Source organism: Prionailurus viverrinus, chromosome C1 (genome assembly GCF_022837055.1).
Source record: "Prionailurus viverrinus isolate Anna chromosome C1, UM_Priviv_1.0, whole genome shotgun sequence".
In the NCBI taxonomy this organism is placed as follows: Eukaryota; Metazoa; Chordata; class Mammalia; order Carnivora; family Felidae; genus Prionailurus; species Prionailurus viverrinus.
Window position 1 is genome coordinate 97,800,635 of NC_062568.1, and position 21,866 is coordinate 97,822,500.

General features: G+C 53.0%; 1 protein-coding gene across 1 annotated transcript in view; it reads right to left on the reverse strand.

Moving 5' to 3' along the window:
- Positions 1-18,161: 18,161 nt before the first annotated feature.
- The window catches only part of EN1 (engrailed homeobox 1), a 4,240-nt gene continuing 535 nt past the window's right edge, over positions 18,162-21,866 (reverse strand). The window contains exons 1-2 of the mRNA XM_047873528.1: positions 21,525-21,866; positions 18,162-18,478 (exon numbers count right to left, since the gene is read on the reverse strand). The exon at positions 21,525-21,866 is cut by the window's right edge and continues 535 nt beyond it. Coding sequence (XP_047729484.1) covers positions 18,162-18,478; positions 21,525-21,866 — 659 coding nt within the window. The remainder of the gene's footprint in view (positions 18,479-21,524) is intronic.

Sequence of the window (21,866 nt, forward strand, 5' to 3'; positions counted from 1 at the left end):
TCTTTCTTTTTTCTTTTCTTTCTTTTTTCTTTTCTTTCTTTCTTTCTTTTCTTTCTTTTTTCTTTTCTTTCTTCTTTCTTTCTTTCTTTCTTTCTCCCCTGCTTCCCTCCCTCCCTTCCTTCCTTCCTCCCTCCTCTCTCTCTTTCTCTCTCTTTCTTTCCTTCCTTCTTCCTTGCTCTTTCTTTCTCTCTCATTTTCTTTCTTTCTCAAACAGTCCAGATGTAAGAAGCCTCTCACGTCTTAGCCTGTTGTAGTACTCTTAAGAGCCCAAATCTTTAACAATTGTTCTTCTTACACGTTAGCAAAACAAAACAAACAACAACAAAAAAAAGCACACACACACACACACACAACACAACTCAGCATTGCTATTTCTGATATCATCTTCAAAATATTTCTAACAAATCATTCCTCCATTGGGAGTTGCAAACGAAAAGTTACATAGGACAGGGGTTTTTCTAAAAATCGAAATCTGCACAGGAGTTTCCTGCTTCCATGAAAAGGTTTCTAAAATGTGCACAGAAGATGAACTTCCAATAATTGTCTCCACAGCATTAATGGGTATCTTCTGTGGGGAGAAAATCTGTAACCTCATCAAGGAATAGAATTCAAATAAATTTTCATTGTCCCACTGCACAAAGCTAAGCTTAGGCGAATCCTAATTTGTTATTCATTCTTCTTGTTTAATTCATAATTTGATGCTAAACGTGGTGACACAGCAGTGTCTCACAAATTCGATTGCATCTGTCCTCAGATACATTTCTTACAACTACACAAGGTGTGTGTTTTATACTACAAATGGTTTTAAGCTTACAGATGTGCGGCATAAAGGGAGAGTGAGGAAGTTATTTTTTCTACACACAGGGAGCCAATGCTAATTTCCTTCTAAACTCACTTTTTACTTTGTTTATTCTTTTGTACACTTTTGTTTTCCATTCGGGCTAATTGTGCTTCGCCGTACTTCCCGAACCCTTACGTGGGGCAGAAATTCATCCTGACAAACGTTTTGGGTTTAACACGAGTGCCTGCCTCCACTGGGTAAGTGCTGTAGATATAATAAGGCTTTTGCAAAATATTCCACAACCTGATTTTTAATTTACTGCATCATCAGCTACTTTTATGATAATATTTAATCTACTGAAACAAAACCAGCCTTAGGGGGGAAAAGGCAAAGAAACAACAACAGCAAAGAGAAAGAGAGTTTATTTTTAGCACCCCGTCCTCAAGTAAGGTGGTTGGTAGGAACAGAAAGAACTTCACCTAAGGGCACTAATTCTCTCTCTTTTTCCTTTCTCACAGTCTTTCTTCCTTCTTTCCATTTGTTTTTTCCTCTCCTTTTTTTTTTCTCCCAACCGCTGAGCTAATCACGTTAAAGGTTATATTTCACTTAATTCAGTTAACAAGTCTCAATAAGCATTAGACTCCAGGAAAGAAACAGTCCACCCCCCCCCCCCAAGAAAAAATGTATAGCGTGATGAATTGTGTAAATGTGGTCACCCGTGGCCCAGATGTGCAAAACCCTGAAGTAAAAAGGCGTTTAGCGAGTGCGTCACTTCACGAGGTCAAGTTTGGAAAATCTGGCCCAGGTGCCCCCAGTGCCCGGCCACGATGGTGATAATGTCATTATTCGTAAGTCAGGAACATCGGGAAGAGAGATAATAAAATGCCTCAAAATTCAGCGGGCTGCGTTCACCTAGGCACTTCAGACCTTTTATTCCAGGGCCCCTTGGTTTAGACCCAACTCAGATGAGAGAAATCTGGGGTGTCTATTTCCTATGTCTGTGAAAACAGATTTCCCGGGAACGAAACACCCTAGTAGGAGACAGCTGAGCCTCTTACAGTGCAGATGAAAACACTCAGGCAGAAGAAAAAAAAAAAAAAAAAAAACCACACACACACACAAAACTGTGCCCTAAAGATGCAAACCGTAATGGAAACAGAGCCAAGCCAACGGCCCCCTCCCCGAAAGGAACTGCTTCCCCATCCTAAGGGGAGCCCTCTGCCAAGCCTCCGCATTTATAAGCACTGGCCCGGATCCGGCCACGCAGAGCCAGGAGAACCGGCCCTTCCTGAGTGGGAAGACATTACTGGAAGTTTCTGCCTGCGTATTTGGGAGAAACTGGTCCTTTCCAGGAGCGCTGCGCTGGCGGCTCCCGGTTCGGCAGCGTAGGAAATGTCACTGGAGCGTGAGCCGTGGCAACGGCGTGAGCGTGTTCATGCCCGCACGTAGCCTTGCCTCCGCGAGCAGCTGTGGCCGCTTCCAAGTGCAAGGCGAGCTCAGGGTGCAAGAGGCCAACAAACCCGCATCCGAGGGGGCTGCCGGTCGTGGACCGCTGTGAGAGCAAGTTCAGGTTCTGGAAGCGTGTTTCCCTGGAAATGGTGGGGAAGTTTCCTTGAAGCTCCGTAATTAGCTTGTGCGAAAGCTCTCTCCGACTCACCTCCCTACCCTGATTCTTACTATCATGAATTTTGCATCATTCTGCGCACAATAATGCACATAAAATTAAATAAACAATTTAATTAATTTAATTAAAATTAAATATTAAACATATTGTGTATAAGGAACCTGCGCCTTTGATTTAATTGGGCAGGAGTACCCAAAGCAGTTTGGGTAACAGCAGAAAATAATTAAAACCAACAAGTACGTTAGCCTCTGGGTACAAGAAATAGTTGGGAGCCTCCTCTTGAGAAAGGTTTATTTAATTAAAATTAAACTAATCTTTGGAAAACATTTGATAAGCATTTCATAATACAAATCATAATCCAAAAAATGAGGCTCAGCCTGGCTCTCCACAATACAGGAAAAATCATGTTAAATAATTTATCTCCGGCGGTAGCTACTTTTCTCCTTGACATACACACACAAACACACAGGCGCGCGCAGTAATTCAATAGACAACATGTTTGCTAGGTTCGAATTCTAGGTAACATTTGATTCTTCCAGAATCTAGACAAACATTAGCAAAGCGCATTCAGCATCATACGTCCATAGCAAGAACTGAGGAGACTTAGTGCTTGCTTTTAAACCGAGTGTGGATTTTCAGAACCAGCCAGCCCCATAGAAACACATTTTCATGAATTTACTTTAAAGGAAAATGCAAATGTTTTGACAAGTCAATATCCTGGTCAGTGCTAATATAGCCCTCAAACACAGAAAGAGCTGGGTCCTCCCCTGCTCCGCGACATCCTCAGATACATTTAATCCATGAGACATGCAGGTTCGTGCCCTTACCAGGAGAGCAAAACCATTTATATTTCCACTTGTTTCCTCCAGTTGGTGTGCCTAGATCTGTTACTCAGTTGCAGATCATTAGATAAGACTAGACACAGACCACAAAAGAAAGACAGCGACCAGGCCCATGCGCGCATGCCTCCCCAGTGACTCTTCCCAGGGCCTGACCTGCCGGGACCCCCAGACATCCATAGTCTTTAGCAAACCAAGGCCTACTTTGACACCTATGGCCTGAGCAGGAATATCATTACAATTTGTTTCGTGGTCCAATTTCAAAGTTCCTGAATGCATGCAGTTTGGCTGACAAGTGCCTATGGGCATAACTCTGAGCCTAACTCATGTAAATTCCAATTGTCTACCTCTCACACATCCCGCACCCCTCAAGGAGGAAAAATCAAAGTTAGACCATGCATTTCCTCAAACGCTTTTCACTTCCATTTCAGTATATATCATAACTTAGTCTACCAGAGGAGTTAAGATAGTTTCTTATATTCTAATAATTCATAACGGATAAAGCAATTAGATGTACCTCAAAGCTCTGCGAGGCATATATAACACTGTATTTTGTTCTGTTGTTACAGCAAAAGATTTTCTGTATGTATCCTGACACCAAGTCATAGTCTTCAGTGGTCATATGTCTCCAAAAACTCACTGTGGACTGTAACATGCCCACAGGTGTCATGCACACTGAAGAATATGGATCAAAGCTTAGTTCTGCCTATACCGAGGTTATTTTGTAGTGTCTTTTTTGCTCTGTAAAGAAATCTCCAGCAATGTAAAGCACGCTATTTCATAAGCAGTAATTCATAATGGCAACTAATAATTATTCCTGTAAATATCAAGCATTCCTCAAAAAATTCAGCTAAGCTTTTAACCGCTTCTCTGTTTGGTTCAACTTTTCTTTGATCAGAAGAACAAAGTACCTTCGGAGACTTCCAGTTGGGCCCAGAGACACAGCGATCCAAAGGGTGGACTGCCTACTGCCAGACGTAAATTCAAAAACAAAAACAAAAACAAAACACAACCAAAAAACTTGGAGATCTGGCAGAGCTAAGAAGGATGCAAGCAAAAGATCCTAGAGCGATCTCCAGTTCAATTAACTCTTTCACATAATTATCGGAAAAGGATGTTTAACCCTCTAGAAAACACCCAACTGAGAGCCTGGTGCGGCCCTGACTTCCTCCGGCCAGGACCACAGCTGCAGAGGGCTTCTCCTCTGCCATCCAGGGTTTGTCAATGGTGTCCTTTATTTGCATGTCAATCCTTTTACATGATTAATATGTATTTATTGACCAGGAGGCCTTCCCAACCTAGGACAAAGGGAGACCGGCAGTCCCCTTTTATAGGGCAGCCATAACTTTCCGAGCAGGACGGACAATTGTGCACGGAAATAATTCTCTTCCAGAGAGAAAGCTCCCACCATTCAGACACACGGAGTGATAGAAAGAAAACAGCCCAAATGGAGTGCCCAAAGCTCAAGGGCACCCCCCTCCCCCCACTCCTTTCCCCATAAAGTCATTGTCGGCATTTCCTACCACTTCAGCTGGGGGGTAAGGACAGGCACTTACTTGGAGGACAAAAATGACCCCCAGCCCAGGAGTCTGGCTGGCTCCTCCCCCTCATGAAGGCCTCTGCCCCGAGTTACCTGTGGGGAGGGACCTGCCTTCTTCAGAACGTGACTCTAGAAACGGAAGGAAACTGCATCCAACCCGTCCCCTGACTTGGTACCTCATGAATCTTTTATCCACTCAAATACACGTCACATTTCCCAGATTGACATGTGCAGTTTTATTTATTAAATGGCAAACTCCATTTTTTAAAAAAAGAGCAGCCTTAGGTCTACCGTGAAAGATGCCCAGAAATCCTCTCCCCCTGTAATCTCTTCACTCCCTCCCACACAGGAAAATAAAGCAACAACAGATTCGACGGACAAACCGTGGCCTAAACTTCCCTTTTTGCTCTGGCATCTGCCTGTTGGAATGCCAGAGATGAGATTCGAAGTAAGTTTAGAAAAACAGTGCAGAGACTGTGATGACCCATTTGTCCTGATGCCAAAGATAAGGAGGCAGATCATCCGAGGAGGCTCTTTCCGTCTTGACCGCAGTGGCTCTGGAACTGACTCTGTTTGGTCATTGGCATCCCACCTCTGTGCAAAGTAAATTCTTGGCCCCACAGAGAGGCTGGCATCACACTATCTAGGGTTCCCAAGGAAAAATACACAGAACCATCTCTTTCTTTTATAAAGGTCTTTAACTGTAGAAATTAATAAGAAGAAAAAAGGAAGTTTTCCTTTAAGGTGTAGCAGTTCAAGTGCAGCCTCTATGTAGGTACCATAACCTCTCGGAGGAAACACACACACACACACACACACACACACACACACGGGCCTAGGATTTGAGTTCCAAACCTGAACACCAATGAGACATGAGTCACCTTTCAGTTCAAAGGCCCCCTCTTGACTCCTCCCCCTGGGGTTCAACATCTTCCAACTTTATGAAACGTATTTGCTAGGGATATATTCACTTGATTTCAAAAGGGAATTAGTTCTGGAGTGCCAGTCCCTCCCCCCGCTCCCACCTCAATCTGTCCCCTTCCTACACCCTGTGAAACTCCAGGAAGTTGGGGGCACGCGGTACACTTTGGGGGAAGCCCGGCCACAGGCCTGCTCTCCATCCATGGTCTGGTCTGGGCAAGGTGAGGAAAGCAGTTTAAAGAGCCACATTGCTGTTTGTTTGGCTTCGACCAACTCCCATTTCACCGTGTCGTTGTTACTCAAACCAGTTTACGTGTATAGACTGTGCCTAAAAGAATCCCAGAAAGAGCACCAGAATTCCAAGAATGTAAACTTCCAGGACAAGGCCTGCAATGGTGAGCTCACCGCAAGCTGTTACACACAAAATGGCCCCAGTAAGACGTTTCAAATTTCTGCTTACGCTTTGCCCATTCAGAAATGCGGCGCTTCCAATGCAGAAGGTATTTTCCTGAATGTTACCAAAACTAGCCCTGGGGCCATCTCACTCATGCCCCTCCAGCTTCAGCCACTTCCCTTGACAACCAGCACGCAGTGTCACCCTGCAGCCCAGCCCTAAATGCCCAGTTCCAGACCCAAGGCCACACTTGAGATCGCTCTGTGCCAACGCCATCCCCAGAAAGACCCATCCGAAATGCAGGCACACGTAGCAGCGAAAAGCAAATACAAGGACAAGGAGAAGTATCAAGGAAAAGCACACCTAACCTCTAAATTCTGTAAATCCATGGTATATTCCACTCACCTCAACAGATGCTGTGTGGCTGAACTAAGGAAGCAATCTTTTCTTTTCCTGAAGCTACGGACATAACAAACGAAAGCCAGGTGCACCTTAACCTGACTTTTGTTTTTTTATTCCACGGATCATAAGTTCAGCTAAGTTAACCCACCAAAAAAGGTCCCAGAGGGATTGTCTCTGACGTTGCTAAAGTTAAGAGATGGGCTCCAAACACCTATGCCAAACACCTGGGCATAGCCTTCAGGAGCCCATTCGGCTAATCTGAAAATCTGGGCTACACCACACCACGGGCACCTGGACCGTGAGAAATCCTTCCCGCTGGTGCCCACTTTGTTGCACCCCAGACGCTCAGTTTAGGCCAGGCCAAGTGACTGAATAATTGATCAGGACACAGCAGAAGGTTTTCCTTCTGATGTTTGTCACCATTAGCCTCCAACCTCTGTTCACTAAGGAATACCTCGTGTTTTAAGTTTTCAGTTTACTGACCACCACCTCGGGCATTTTCTGGGGCGGTGGGGGGGGGGGGGGAGGTGGGCAGGGGGGAAACCAAAACAACCCCAAAAGCCCTCTAGATTTGAAAGAAGGTTTGAATACCCCTCAACACCTCAACTCTCTCTTTGGCCCCCTCCTCATCTAATTTTGCAGGCCATTAATCCAGAATGGGCAGGCAGTAGAGCATTTTGGTATTTGCTTTCACATTGAAGTGACTGAGTAATTAATGAAAGTTGGCAACTGTTCACGCAAGCCGCAAGCCCACTTTCCTCCTTTCCCGACTCAGTGCTGTGCGTTCACATATACTTCAAGTGGCACCCCCCCCCTCCTGCCCCACCTAGGGAGCCCCACTTTCCTTCACTGCATCAGCAGAAGCTCCCAGGCTCTGTGGGGTGACCTGACTCTCAAAATCCATTTCCAACTGCCCCTCTTCGCCACTGAGGACCTCTATCTGTATCATCCTCTATCAAGGGCAGAAAAGGCACCTACATAGGCCTGACCCCCTTGCAAGCTGGAGACAGCTCACTAACTGTATAATAAGGGAAACTACATTGTTTTCAGCCTGGTCCACTGATACCAGAGGGCAAATCTCACTCTCGCACTTCCAAGGGCTATCTTCTTAAAAAATGAAAACAAAACAAAACAAAAAAAAAAAAAACAAACAACAAAAACAAAAACAAACAAACAAAACCCACAGGCCCCCTCTGAAACAAAAGCCCCGCTTTTGCTTTCCCTGCAACCTGTGAGCCTTGTAAGGTGAGAGGAAGAGGGGCTGGCCCCTCCCGGTTATCCACACCCCCCCCCAAACAATAGGTTTTGTGTTAGAGGGGCTCCCAGTGTGGGATGGCCGGAATGTGGAGACGCCACTGTGTTGGAGTTAATAACACAGTGTCACAAAGGAATTTAAGCCTGAACTTCGGGAAATTCTCCTTGGAGAAGCTTATACTTTTCCCTCTTCAAACTTTCCTGCTCTGTCTCCAAAGAATAAGGACCCTCTGTCACTTTTCTCCTGGAGGCCATTATACTTCCTTCCAACTGTCCATTGTGAAATGACCAAAGGATCCCTGATTACGGAGGACACAACCACCAGGTCGCCAGGTGAGGTTTGTATATCAAAGGTTAAAAAGCTCGAGATCCATTTCTAAAATGACCCACCCTTTCCAGAAGGACTTGCCTTCTGGGGCTGTGCATATGTACCAAAATAAAACCGTGGGCAGAGAGCCTTCACGATGGACAGAGCCACTTGACCAAGCATGGAGAAGGTCACAAAGGCTGGTGTAAGGCTGAAATGTGAATGTGAATGGGGCCAGGAAGTGGCCCAAGGGTCTCCCGGTTCTCTCCTGCAGTGCGCCCCCAAATTCCACTGTCAATAGGAAATGACAGGGAAATGCAGTAGCAAGGGTGACCAGCATCTACTGCTCGGGCATAGATTCAATTCCTCACAGGTCTTCAGGGATAACACCCTGGACTCCCCACCCCGGCTTCCCCGGGTCCCAAATCTCTCAGCTCTCAAGTCAAGGGGTTGTGGCCAGGTCTCTATCCCACGCAGCCAGCGGGTGACTGCCGCAAGGGGCCCCAGCAAAGCAGCTCTTCCCTTCCCCAGGTAAGCCCACTGCAGGCGCTTTCCCCGACGCGTCTCACAGCCAAGTGAGCTTGTGAACACGGAGACGGCTGAGGATCCGAGACAAGGAGCTCGCTCGCTTGGTTTTTCCCGGGCCGTGTTTGCCATTTGCGGGAATAAATGAAGCATCGGTAATCTCCATAAAAGAGCTTTCACGCTTCATTCTCTGAAACTAAGTTGGGGCTTAGACGGAAAGGAAAAAAGGGACTTTTAATTTAAAGTAATGATCATCAACACTCTGGCTCTGGAGGGTCTCGAGGGGAGAAGGGGGTTCCCCACCCCACCCGGGGAAGCTGGAGGGAGGGCCGAGCCCCGGCCTGCCTGGTCTGGAATTGCTGGGATTGGTGGGCCAAATCCAAACGGGGGCAGCTCTCCTAGGAGGAAGGCAGCGATACCAACAAAGATACCTGGGGTGACTGAGGGGGTGCGGGAGCCTAGGGAGGAAGGGATCCAGCCTCGTTCTCCCTGAGAAAGGCAAATGAGCAGATTCGATGGAGACCTCCGCTTTGCCTTGGGCCACCACTGGGAGCAGCGGTGTCTTCTTCCCTGGCACTTCTCGCAGGAACGTCAGCCGTCAGCCGTGGTGGTGCCTCTCTGGTTACTTTCACTTGGTGGCTGCTTCTGTTTGGGGCCAAAGTTTGCATGCCGGGGTGCCCAGAACACAGTACCTCCTTTCCCGACCCGGACCCCGGTACTCCCAGGTCCTGCTGGGTGGGAGGGCCCCAAAAGTTTTATTCCCCTTGGGGAACTTTGTTTACTTTAGCTGAATACAAGTGACCTCCCTTGGGAGACCGTATACTCCAATCTCCCCACTCCCTCAACACTCCCCCAGCACCCGGGCGCCTCACTTCCTTGCCATTGGCAAACCAACCAGCACTAGACATGAACTGCCAGTGAAATCGGCCCTGCGAAGGCATTTTAGACAACAGATAAAGAACGCAAGGCCTGGTGATAGGGGAACTGAGTCCAGCCGTTGTCTCTGGGGTCTACATCCCCAGTCGCCATGGCTTCCACCTAATGAGGACACAGCACCGGGAAGGAGCCCAAAGTGAGGAGGCCAGAGGTGAAAGCCTGAGCTCCGTAGGCAGCTGGGAGCAGAGGTGGGAAATCGAGCGAAGGATCGGATCGAAGGATGCTTCCCAGCTAGGCCGAGGCCTGTCTCGCGCCCTCATCGCCCGGCCTCGCCCTTCTGGAAGCTCCAGCGAGGCCTGGGCGGACGCCGCCCAGAGAAGACGCAGAGCGAGGGCAATTTGGCGCCGCTGGTTTTAAAGAAATTCCAAGTAAACAGTGAACCCGAGCGGGAAACCACAGCTGTGCATAGGCAAGCGACTTGGCCAAATTATCTCCAGAAAAGGAGAGGGAAGGTGGGCAAATGTCTGAGCCCTGAAGGTGCTCGCTTTGTTGACGGAGGAGGCAGCAGGGGACTGGGCTGCTACTGCAACTTTTTCTCTGCCCAAAAATGGATCCCGCATGGGGGATTTCGGAGGGCGCTCACCTAGTCCGGGAAAATTCAGCTGGTGGCCCTTCTGGGGCCAGGTCCTCCCCAACCACGCACGGAGGAGGCTGCCGCGAGCCCTCTGACGCCAGGGCCTTCGGGCGGGCCAAGGGCGCGCAGGGCGCTGAGCCGGCGGGTCGAGCCAGCGAGGGCTTGGACTCCCCGTGGTGTGTGTGCGCGCAAGCGCTCCTCGTCTAACCGTTCAGGACAAGTTGAAGCAACATAAATAAAGTCGGATCTTCTAGCCTTGAGGTCCACCCCTCCTCCTTCCTGGTTTGACCCCAGGCCGGGGCCGCTCGGAGCCACGGCGTGTGCAGCCAAGATTGCAAGCCGCTGCGCGTTACTGCCAGGGGAAGGGTGCCGCCCCCGCCCCCCCCGCCCCCCCCCCGCCCCCAGCGGCCACGACTCGGGAGCCATCGAGTCAAGGAGGGGCAGGGATGACCGGAGAACCCTGAGGGGCAGCCTGGCCGCCTCCAAGGTCAGCGCTGGTCCCCTGCGCCGGCCTGGGGAGGGGGGGGGCAGGAAGGTCGGGGACGCGCCAGCCTCCCTAGGAGCAGCGGGGAGCAAACTTGGGAGCTGGGCCCCGGGGAGAGGAGAGGCGGAAGGCGGGGAGCCCAAGGAACCCCGGGCACACCCGCAGCGGAGGCCGAGTCCGAGCGGCCGGAGAGATTGGCCGCAGGAGGATGGCCTCCGCAGCAGAAAACGGAAAGCTTGGAGCAGAGGACGTGGAGGCACTCGGGGGCTGGGAAGCCCATAGAAAATGACAGAAAGAAACGCGAACCCGGCCTAGACGCAAATCGAAACTGCACAAAGAACAGTCACTTGGGAGAACCCGGGGGCGGGGGCGGGGGAGAGATGCGGCCTGAGCGCGAGTCCCTGTCGCCTGCTAGGAGGTCTGGCGCGAGGACCGGGCCGGAGTGGCCCTTCTCTTGGCGTCCCCAACGAGCGGAGAGGCACGAGCCACGGCACGAGCTGGGAGGCAGAAATGGGGTTTCGCGGTGCCCGGAGGGATCGCGAGCCCCAGAGGCGTACCCCGTCTCCAACACGCCACGCCACTCGACAGAGGGTGCTCGGGCGGTCGGGGCCTGCGGCCTGGGTCGCGCTGACCGGAAGTGCATCTGCGAAGTGTCCTCTGGGCAGGGCGCTGGCCGCCGGGCCGGGCTGGGACAAGGACAAAGTCGGAGTCGCTTCCGCCCACCAGCCTGGGCGCAGGTGGGAGAGGAAGGAGGGAAGCAGACCCCGCTGATTGTGGAGGGCGGGGGGCCCTCTGGATGGGGAAAAGACGGAACCCCCAGGAACTCCATCTGAGACCCGGGTGGAGTGCCGTGTGAGAGCAGGAATTCAGCCCTGACTTGACTAACTTGAGGGGAAGTACAGGGTCGGGAGTGGGGGCTGAGAGCCACTCCTTCTTGAGAGTCCAAAAGACAGAGACTAGCCCTGAACCCAAGTCTGTGCCTCTCCCTACCATGTGCCAAGCTCTCTGTATGCTGGAGACTTGATACTGAGCCTGTTGCCAAGGCGAGTCAGCCTGGCAGTTTACGATGCATTATTACAGTGTAAGTTTTAATGTGGTTTGGTGTGACTGTGGCAAGACGACCCTGGACCTCACTTTTCTCATCTGTAAAATGGGGAAGTGCGTGCAGCTGAATTAAGTAAATTATGCCAAAGAGCTAGCAGTGTGCGCTGGCAAGTAAATTATGCTTATGTTATTATCCATTTCAAACTTCTGGAAGTGTCTTCTGAATTGCCTTCATCCTGTCCAATGGACAAGTCCCGCCGGTGGAAGTGAAGGGGAGAGGAGGACAGGGTGAGCTCCGCTGAGGTGGTTTCTGGGACTTGCTTTGTCTTCTTCAGCACATACATTACCTTCAGCTTGGACAGCATTGCAACTATTACAGTTTGCTTCTCCCCAGCCCCCTGGAGGCCGCCAAGCAGCAGCAGAGGTTTGTGGTCCAGTTTCCCGTTGTGTGGGCTTTATCAGATGGCAGAACTGTGGGTCTTTCTGCGGAATTCGTTGGCCTCCGTCAGGGCTCTAGCCCACTCTCAGCGCTTGTGGCCAAATTTTAAATATTCGTGGGCCCCTCTCTTCCTGCGACTCCTTCCGTCTTGCCCCCCAGGGGTCTCCCACCCCTCTGCGCTGGCGCCTGCTGGACACGTCTTCAGACCTCTAGAAGGATGAGTGCACCCCTGAGGAAGCTTCCAAACACCCAATGGTGTGCTTGGGGGGGGGGGGGAGCAGGGAGGAATCTGCTGGTGGCTGTTAGTCCCCTAAAGCTTTCTTGAGTTTTACCCCCTCCCCCAGCAGAGTCGAGGAGGGGGATGTTGGTGCCCATCACCTCCCTCTACACAACACTCCTACTGCCTCTTCCCACCCCACCACTCCATCCCACATCATTCCCGCTGCCAACAGCCCATTCTAGAGTGAAAGATCCCAGTTCTCGGTTCAGGGTATGATGTGCATACCTATACACCCACAGTAAATCCTGCTTTTTACAGACTCACCTATACCCGGAGTCTTCCATTACTGAGGCTGAAATCTCCCCAAATGTCCCCAAAGCAACCCACTCCCACATCTGTGGAGAGAATTCCAGAGTCCCATCTCCAGAGTGACACCTCAGCGGGGGAAAGGCTGCATTTAGAAGGAAATTCAGGGGGCAAATATGGCCCAGGGCTTACCAAGCTCTCTGAAAAATCTGCTTTTCGAAACCTCCCTGCCTGAGGCCGGCCATTCCCCCAGGAGATGCACCTGGGAAGGTGCAGGGGACATCGTAAGGATGGAGAGAGTTGTACTAAGTGTGCCTTGTGTCTGAGCCCAGAGCCACCCGGACCCAGCAGCCTCCTGGGCAAGAGAAGGGGCCACCCCACCACTCCCCTGGCTGCCCTGACTCCAGTCTTCCTGGTCCCCACCCAACCAACCCACCCACCTCCACCCCAGTTCTTCCTGGGGGCTTCCACGGAAGGGGCAAGCAGGCACGTCCCAGGCTTGGAAACAACGCCCTGTCCCTGTACAGGCTAGACGGGAAGCCCAAGAGCTGGGGCATGCAGATATGTATTGCACACCGCTATGTGTACTCCTGGACCATGCGTGAATGTGTGCCAGAAGCTTCTACACAGGCAACGTCCCTGTGCTTGTGGGGAACACACCTCTATAGCTCAGCCCATTTAACATTTTTTTGGTATATGTGCACATATTTTACACACATGCGCACATATAGGCATAGCTGAATGTACGCACCTGCTCTTTTGTGTGCAGAAGCGTGTGCATGCATGCAGAGCGGCTATCTGTACTTCAACACTGCCCTCTCAGTGGCACACGGGGAAGAACACTGGACTCAGGGGAAAGCTGGGGGGGGGGCGAGGGCCGGTTTCCTCTCCCTTGCTTTTGAAAGAGGTACTTACTCTCTCAGGACTTCCCCCCACCCCTCCTCCAAGCTCCCCCAACCCCCAACTTCCCCAACCACCCCACCCCTGCCTGTGCAATGCAACCTTTTTATTCAAGAATCCCTGAGGACCCCCTCCAACAACGGGACTTCATTAAAAGACTGGCCTAAAGCATTTGGGGGAGGAGTGGGGGTTGGCAGGGTCCCCAGCCCTGTCCCTCTCCACAAGTTGCCACAGGAGTGTAACCCTCTCACCTGAGTTCAAAGTGAGAGAAGAACAAGTTCGCTGGTGGGGGTGGGGGGGAGGAGGACACTCGGCCACCTCCCCATGGAGAGGTGAGGCAAAGCTAAGGGAGGGCTGCTGCCCGCTGCCCTGCCCTGCCCCTCCCACCCCCTGCACACGTTGGTGCATACTGGAAGGCAGTTTTTATTGCCAGAGGAATGGGTTTTCTCCAACACAAAAAAGAAAATCTAGGCTAAGCCCTGGAGGAACTGAGGAGCACACCTGAGAACCGCAGTGGACACCTGGACACTTTGAACAGGGCCTCTCCAACCGTGGCCTTGGCCTCTGGCCTCCAGGAGTCAGCCAAGCCTCACCCCTGCCCCTGCAACCAGGCTTTTTACTGAGGGCATTGGATGGGGGGGGGGGGGGAGGGTGGCAGCAAGTTGGGATGGGGAGAGACTAGGACACAGTGACCTCCCTGGTGATTAACACCTCTGGAAGTGCTGTCATAGGTCACAGGGTTGTGGGGGCCAGGTAGGGGGGCAGGCTAGCAGACCACTCCTTCTCTGTGCCCTGGGAAACCCAGCCTAGGGAGCCAGAGAACTGGGCACACATGCACACACTCACAAACACCAGTCACTACTGGCATCCATATACCCAAAACACACACTTCCATCTCCCAAGCTGAGGCACAACTACCCAATACCGTCCCGTACCAATACCCCACCACACACAGGACAACCCACAAACATATAAGCTTGCCTAGACACACAAGGCAGCCCCCCACACCCAAATATCCCCTCCTCCATCCACAGCCTCCCCCTGACCCTACTGAAGGAACAAGACTTTTGAGCAAGAAAACAGAGACCTTTGCCCCCAGAAAGAGCCAGGGATCAATACTGTTTAGACTCGGCTAGTGTGTATTTCCTTCTGGGCTGAGGAAGATTTAAGTTTATGGTTCAATCCGCTCATTTTTTTTTTTTAAAAAAAAGGTAGAAAATGAGGAAGTTGGGATAGCACACGCCAGTATTTATTTCGATGCAACCTCAGACTTTAATACACAGGCGGCTCACTAAAGCCAGCCCCATAAATCAGAGAAATCAATGCCTGTTTATGATTATTATTACTTTCTTTTTTTAGAGGGGGAACAAGAAAGAGAACTGACCAAAGTCCTCTTCCTCTCTCCTCAGCCCCAATCAGGAAGAAAGGAAAATGAGGACGGAGGAAGGCAAGAAGGTGGGAAAGTCAGGGCCTTGGCCAGGTTCCCGAGGTAAAGTCAGGTGCTAAGAGTAGATATGACACAGAAGAAGACACACAGCCACGGACAAGGCACGGAACAAATATTTAAATTCTCCGAGCTTCAGTTTCCTCCACCGGACAAAGAAAATTCTCTTTGCCCATAATGGTTGGGAGATAAAAGGAGATATGGGCAAGAAATCAAATTACATAATAATGACACATCCATAGACTTCACTAATACGATCCTGGGGAGGGGTAACCACCTCCTCCCTCTCCCCCAAGGTTAAGGGGAAGAGCTCTTAACTTTGACCTCCTGAGAGTGCCGAAATGGAGCCTTAAGGAATAGGATCGTTTCTGGAGTTGTTGCTTGCATTGGCCTCTACCCCAGCCGCTAGATCTGGTGGTCTTGAAGTGGCCTCGGGACCCCCAGGGCCACCATGAAGAAGGATGCAGAAAGGGTAGCCTCGTTTCCAGGCACTCGAAGGAGAAGGTTCTCGACAGAGCAGGGCGCCCCAACACCACTTCTGGATGTGGCTAGATGTTCTGAGCTACCTGGAGGAGAGGGGGAGGACCGTGGGCTCCAAGTCTCTGACCCTCTAACCTGAAGCCTTGGAAAGTTTGAAGATACTAGGCCCCCTTCCCCAACAAGGAAGGCAAAGGATGTACCTCCAACCCCCATAAAACCATGCATCTGGGCCACCCCAGGGAAGGGCCCAGGCCTCTGCTTCAAATTCTTCACTCAAGGATTGACTGAGCACCCATTATGTGCAGAGATGAGTCTCCACACCCCAAGAAGGCGTGAAGGGGGTAAGAGGAAAAAGATTTACTGCAACAAAGTTGGGAGTCCATGGCAATACCACATCTACTCTCCAACTCCAGGCCACTGAACCTCAAGCCCCCAAACCCTTGAGCAAGGACTCAGAGCCGGCTCAGCACTGTCACCTCCCCAGATAGAGGCCCAAATCAGCGGGAAGATTTTCAAGGAAAAAGGCAGAATGACGCCACTCTCACTTCTCACAAAATCAATCCTACAAAAACAACAGGAAAGAAACCCAAGGGAAGAACACAGAAACAGAGTTCCCATGCAGACCTAAGCCCCGTAAACATACCTGCAAGCATTCTGGTGTGCAAACACAAACGACCACACGAACACACGCCATGAGCTCACAAACATCCAAGTGTGCATCCAATTACAGAGCAACGAACACTCAGCGAGCACAACAGTCACACATGCAGGGACACACAAGACCAGGTAGGTACCTATATGCACCTGTGTTTGCACATGATCACATACGCACACAAGTTCGCCAGGACACCTACACATCTAGCCACACACAGGTACATGCACACATATTTCAGAAGACAGGAAGGAGGAGGAAAGGAGAATTTATCATTAAAAACACAAATCCTGGACAAAAAGATGATACCTCTTGAGGAGGGGCCTCTGGTTCCTCCCCTTAGTCCCTGAATATAGGGGGCCCAGTGCCTGCCCAGGAGGATAGGCCCCAGGGGGAAGGGGCAAGAGTGCAGACATTTCCCTCTGGGACGTCCAAGTGTCCTAAGGGTCCTGGAGGCTTGTGTCTGCGCCCCCCTCAGTCAGGAAGCAAGCCTTTGTTGGCATTCTGAGAGTGACCCCGCTTAGGTTTGGGGTTTGGACAAGGCAGGCTTGTGCCCACTTGGGAGATGGCTCAAAGTGATCCCAGCAGCAATGTGCTGCTGCTTTGCATAGCGTCCCAGGATCCGGGCCTCTTCTCCCTGGGCTATAGGAGACCGTGAGACCCGGCCCGGAGAGGCTCCTTGTGCCGCCCTGGCCCGGCCGCTTCGCCTACAGAATCGCTTCTCCGAACTAAGAGCGGTGAAGACCAGGCGGCAGAGAGGCTAGGCCCAGAGGCCAGGCTGAAGAGCCGTTGGCCCTGGTGGGCAGCTTAGCTGGAGGCAGCCCCTCACCTCTGCCCCGCCTTGGGAAGGCCTTCTGCTTCCGGAGGGAAAAACGTCAAGCAAAGCCCGCACCAGGCTGGGAGGGGGACGGGAGGGAAGAAAAGGGCAAGGTGCAGGCCAGAGCGAGGAGCGGAGCAGGTCGAACAAGAGGAGGCCAAAGCCAGGTTGGTCCTGGCCCCGAACCGGGAGCGGCCCGACAGCCCCAGCAGTGTTTCCGGAGTCAGGACTGAGGTTTCGCCTTTCTGGCTCCCTTGGACGCCATTGGAGACCAGGCGTGGGCCTCCAGACCCTCCAGACCCTCTAGACCCGGATCCGCCCGGATCTGGGCCGCCTCTACCACCGCGCGCTCGTCTGGCCCCCGGGATTCGTTGCGCGCTGGTGGGAAGGCCGGCCGGCCGGTGTGTGCGCGGTGCGCGCGGGAGCCCTGCGCCCGCGCCCTTCCCGAACCCGCAAGGAGGAGGGCCGCCAGCGGCTCGTGAGCACAGTGAACACTTTATTTCAGACTACAGGTTTCTGAACATAATAAAATCTTTGGCTTGTAGCGGCGGTTCAGTCTCGCAGTCTGTGGGGTCGTATTTCTCAACGAGTCTCCGGAAAACGAAAGGGGAGCAGGACAGACAGACCAACAGATGGGGCTTGGGAGGTGGGGGGGAGAGGCGAAGGGCAGACACGCGAGGAAACACACACTCACGCACACAAAGAAAAGTCCCAGAGAAACGAGGGCCAGCGATGCGGGGCGGGAGGCACCGGAGAAGCAACAACATTCAAAAGAAAAAAGGCAACGAAAACGAAACTGGGCCGGGGGCAGCGAGGCGGAGGTGGGGGATAAAATAATTATAATAATTATAATAATTATAACAATAATAATAAAGGAGATTAATAAAAAGTCCAGCAAATAGAGATCGCTACACATATTTCTTTTCCTTACCTGAAATTAAATATATACAAGGTCGTAAGCGGTTTGGCTAGATAGAGCTTTAAGGAGTTCGCAGTTTCGCCCCTTACACCGTGAATAGAGAATAGATCTTATTTTTCGATAGCACCTGTCCGAGTCTTTCTCCCTTTTTAAAAATGTTTCGTTCAAACGTGACTCTCCATTCTGAGAAACTCTCTCTGTCTCTCTCTCTCTCTCTTCCCTGTTGCTCCCTCCCTCCTGTGCGAGGATTCTTTCTCCCCCGGCGTGGGGCCGGCGAGGCGGCGGCGGCGGTGGCGGTGGCGGTGCCAGGAGGGGGCGCGGGCGCGGCGGCCGGACCGCGCGGCCCCAGCCGGCGGCGGCTACTCGCTCTCGTCTTTGTCCTGGACCGTGGTGGTGGAGTGGTTGTACAGTCCCTGCGCCATGAGGTGCAGCGCCAGGCCGTTCTTGATGCCTGTGGCTTTCTTGATCTTGGCGCGCTTGTTCTGGAACCAGATCTTGATCTGGGACTCGTTGAGGCTGAGCTCCTGGGCCAGGGTCTGCCGCCGCTGCTCCGTGATGTAGCGGTTCGCCTGGAACTCCGCCTTGAGTCTCTGCAGCTGCTCGGCCGTGAACGCCGTCCGCGGCCGCTTGTCCTCCTTCTCGTTCTTCTTCTTCTTCAGCTTCCTGGTGCGCGGACCTGCAGCGGCGGAGAGGGCCGGGTGGGGGTGGGGACGGAGGGCAGAGGGGAGGGGGTAGAGGGCAGAGGAAGCCGTGAGAATTGCTGGGCCGAGCGGGGATCGCGCCCTGCGCTTCCGGGGCGTTTGCGGAGGCCCTGCGGCGCCCCCGACTCCCTCCCGCCGGCTAGCCCCTAGATCAATCCATCGCCTGGCTGCTGGGGTCGCCGAGTTCCCTTCTGGGGGGCGCCAGACGGGCCGCGGAGGAAAACTGGCCGAGGTTGTCTGTACACCCCACACCCGAATTCGGAACCAGAGAGCCGCGTGCCAGGCTTAAATCCCATAATCCAAGATGGAGACACATTTGGAGCCCCATCCGGTGGATCCCAGACTTGGAGGTCAGGGGCCTGCTGTCTTCACAGCCCTGGAATAAAAAGAGTCTCAAGACTGGACCAGTGAAGACACTAGGGCAGGACTGCCCTGAGGGAATTGCCAGCCTGCAAACTAATCCTCCCTTCCTCCTCAAGGAGCCACCTACACCCAGCACGGACAATAAGACCCCATCTGCTTGTGGCTATTGACCCCAGAAAATAAGGGGATAAGAAGGGGACTTGGAGGCGCTTGCCTAGATCCAAAGTCTTTGGTGTATGTTCTCTCCACGTCTCCTTTCTCTTTGGCCTAACGGAAGCCCTTTCTAGAATCCCAGGGAGACACTGACCACCCCGTTCTCTGAAGAGAGGGAAAAGGCATTCACCCGGTTGCATGTCTTGCCCACATGGCCCTGGCCCCCAGGGTTCTCCGCTTTGCCCCTTGGATGGTGCCAGTGAGAAAGCGAGAACCCTCCCCACTCCTCCACCGGGCTCTCTCTTTTGAACACATAAGCTACAGTTTCAGGATTGAAAAATCCTGGATTAACAAAAACAGACCAGATATGCTTTCCCTGCCCATCTTAAGACATTTGCAAAGAGACTACATCCCTCTTGACCCCATCCATGAGCAAAATATGAACAGAGGGACAGAGACAGAGGGAGAATACTGCCAGAATTTTGTGCTTCGCCCCTACGACGAATATGGGAAGAGGCCCCAGCAAACCTCCCCCCCAAGAAGGTGAAATCTCTCCCCAAATCTGGTCTGGGAAGAGAGCTGCTATGGAGCCCAGCCCTGAGAGAGGAGGGGGAAAGAGGAGGCAGCCTTTAAAGCCTGCACCTCAGTCTATCAGCCTCACACCCAAGTCTTCAGGCACTTACTTGGTGGGCCCTGTCCTGATTATGGGAGCTTACTGAGCCAAGTTAAGTCCCTGTTGGGCCTTTTAATATCTGAAACTGTCTGGAAAGAATGGTCTTCACCGGAGTCTCCAAACCTAGCAACAGAGGGGCAAGCTGGGCTGCTGGCTCCTGGGGCAGGCCAGCGCCTGGGGTCACCAGCTGTCCTATGACAAAAGAGCCCAGGCCTGGCTAACTGCAGCGACTCAGGTCTGGGTTGAGGTTCATCTCCCTGAACTGCCCGTGCAGGAGGAGCCAGTACCCTGCCTCCCCAGGCCCTTAAGAAGGAAAGCGGCCAAGAACAAAGGCAAGGCCCACTCCTAAGCTCTGTGCAGAGAGGACTAAGAGGTAGGGTGGGGAGGGAGGACGGCCTCAGTTTGGATTAGTAATTAGCTGAGCGGGGTAGAGAGATTGCCCAGGAAATGTGCACATCTCCAGAAAGGCCCCGCTGCGCGTTGTGCGTCCGGGACGTTGTTAAGAGTGCTGTTGTGTACGTGTGTGCAGAGGCACGGACACTTGTAATAAAATCGTAGCCTCCTGGCCAGCCTGAGCCGCACAGCCTGACAGCTCAATCACTCTATCCATCAGGCGAGTCAATCAAAGCAGCTTTTCGGAGGTTCAGGGAGTCCGACGTGTCAATAACGGGGCTCGAGATGGCGGGGGCTGATAGCGCGCATCGATCCGCGCCCGGCCGGCAACCGTGGGGGAGGCTAGACACCAGCCGGAGTAGAGCGGCGCACGGCTACGCTGTGCCCGGCCTCCTGCCGGACCGGGTGCCCGGAACGCCAATTGTAGGCCAGAACCCCTGCTGCCCTCCTCGCAGTGCCCACCCGCCTCCCTGGTGCTGCCGTCCCGGGAGGCGGGCAGGCCCCAGCCTCCTCTCCCGGGGCCTTGGGTTGTCCCAGCGCGGATCTCCTCGGCCTCGGGTTCTCCTAGCGCAAGGGACAGGCGGAAAAAGGGCCGAAGGAAACCAACCTACGGCTGGCGGAAATCTGCTAACTGGCAGATACGGGGAAGAAAGGAGTGGAAGAAGGAAGGGCCAGAGTCGGGAGGATGTCCGAGCCCGTGGCACGGAGAAGCTGCCCAGGAGGCTGTCAATCATGTCCTGTGCCCCCGCGGCCTGGCCCGAGCCTGACCGGTCTCCTCTCCTCTCCCACTGTCTGTGAGCGCTAGAGAACCAGGAGCCGCGGGCTTTCGGCAAGGACCGTTTTGGCAACCGTCTTTCCCTGGATTCTACCCACCCGGGTCAGACTCTCTTGCCTACCCGGCCTGGGGAAGAAGAGACAGCGATCAGAGGCTTTTCTCTCTCTTTCTGTGTGTCCTCAAATCTATCTCGATGTAAAGAAACTCTCCCCAGAAAATATAGAGATGGTGTTTGCGTGTGTAAGAACACAAGGCGATGATTTCTCTGATCAGAGCCTTGCTGGATTTCGGCCTCCTCCGGACCTGGCTGGCGGGATTTCAGACCCAGATCACTAGGCCCACCTTCCCGCCGGCTCTAAACATCTCTCTCCCTGGAAGAAAATCAATGACTGACTGTGTCTTTCCTAAGAATAATAAAGGTAAAACACAAAGAAGGCCCCAGGGGCTCGGACTTCAAAACCAAAGGCTCGAGCTTCTCGTGCCAGGAACTGTAGCCTCTCCAGTGGTGGCCGCAGAGGCCAGGAGCGCCGGACTGGGGGCACACCCGGCTGGGACTGGGACGGGGGTGAGGAGGAGGAAGCAGGCGTGAGAGGAGAGAGCGCCGGAGGCCGAGTTTGCTCCCCCCGGCACGGGGACAAGGGGACAGCCGGGGTTGGGTACTCACCGGAGGACGGACGATCCGAGTAACGCGTGCAGTACACCCAGGCCGGCCAAACGAGGGGCTGCTGCGAGTCAGTTTTGACCACGGGCCCGCCGTTGGCTGAGCCCATAAGCAGGATGGCGGGGTTGCCGTGCTCCGGGTACTTGGCACCCGGCGCACCAGGGCTCCCCACGCCGCCTCCACTGCCGCCGCCGCCGCCGCTGTCCGAAGGCTTGGCCGCCGCTGCCGCCGCCGCCGCTGCCACGGCTGCCGCCGCCGCCGCCGCCGCCGCGGGGTTCCCGGCTTTGGACGCACCCGCACCGCCGCCGGCGGCTGGCGGAGAGCCGTCGGGTGGGCCACAGTTCA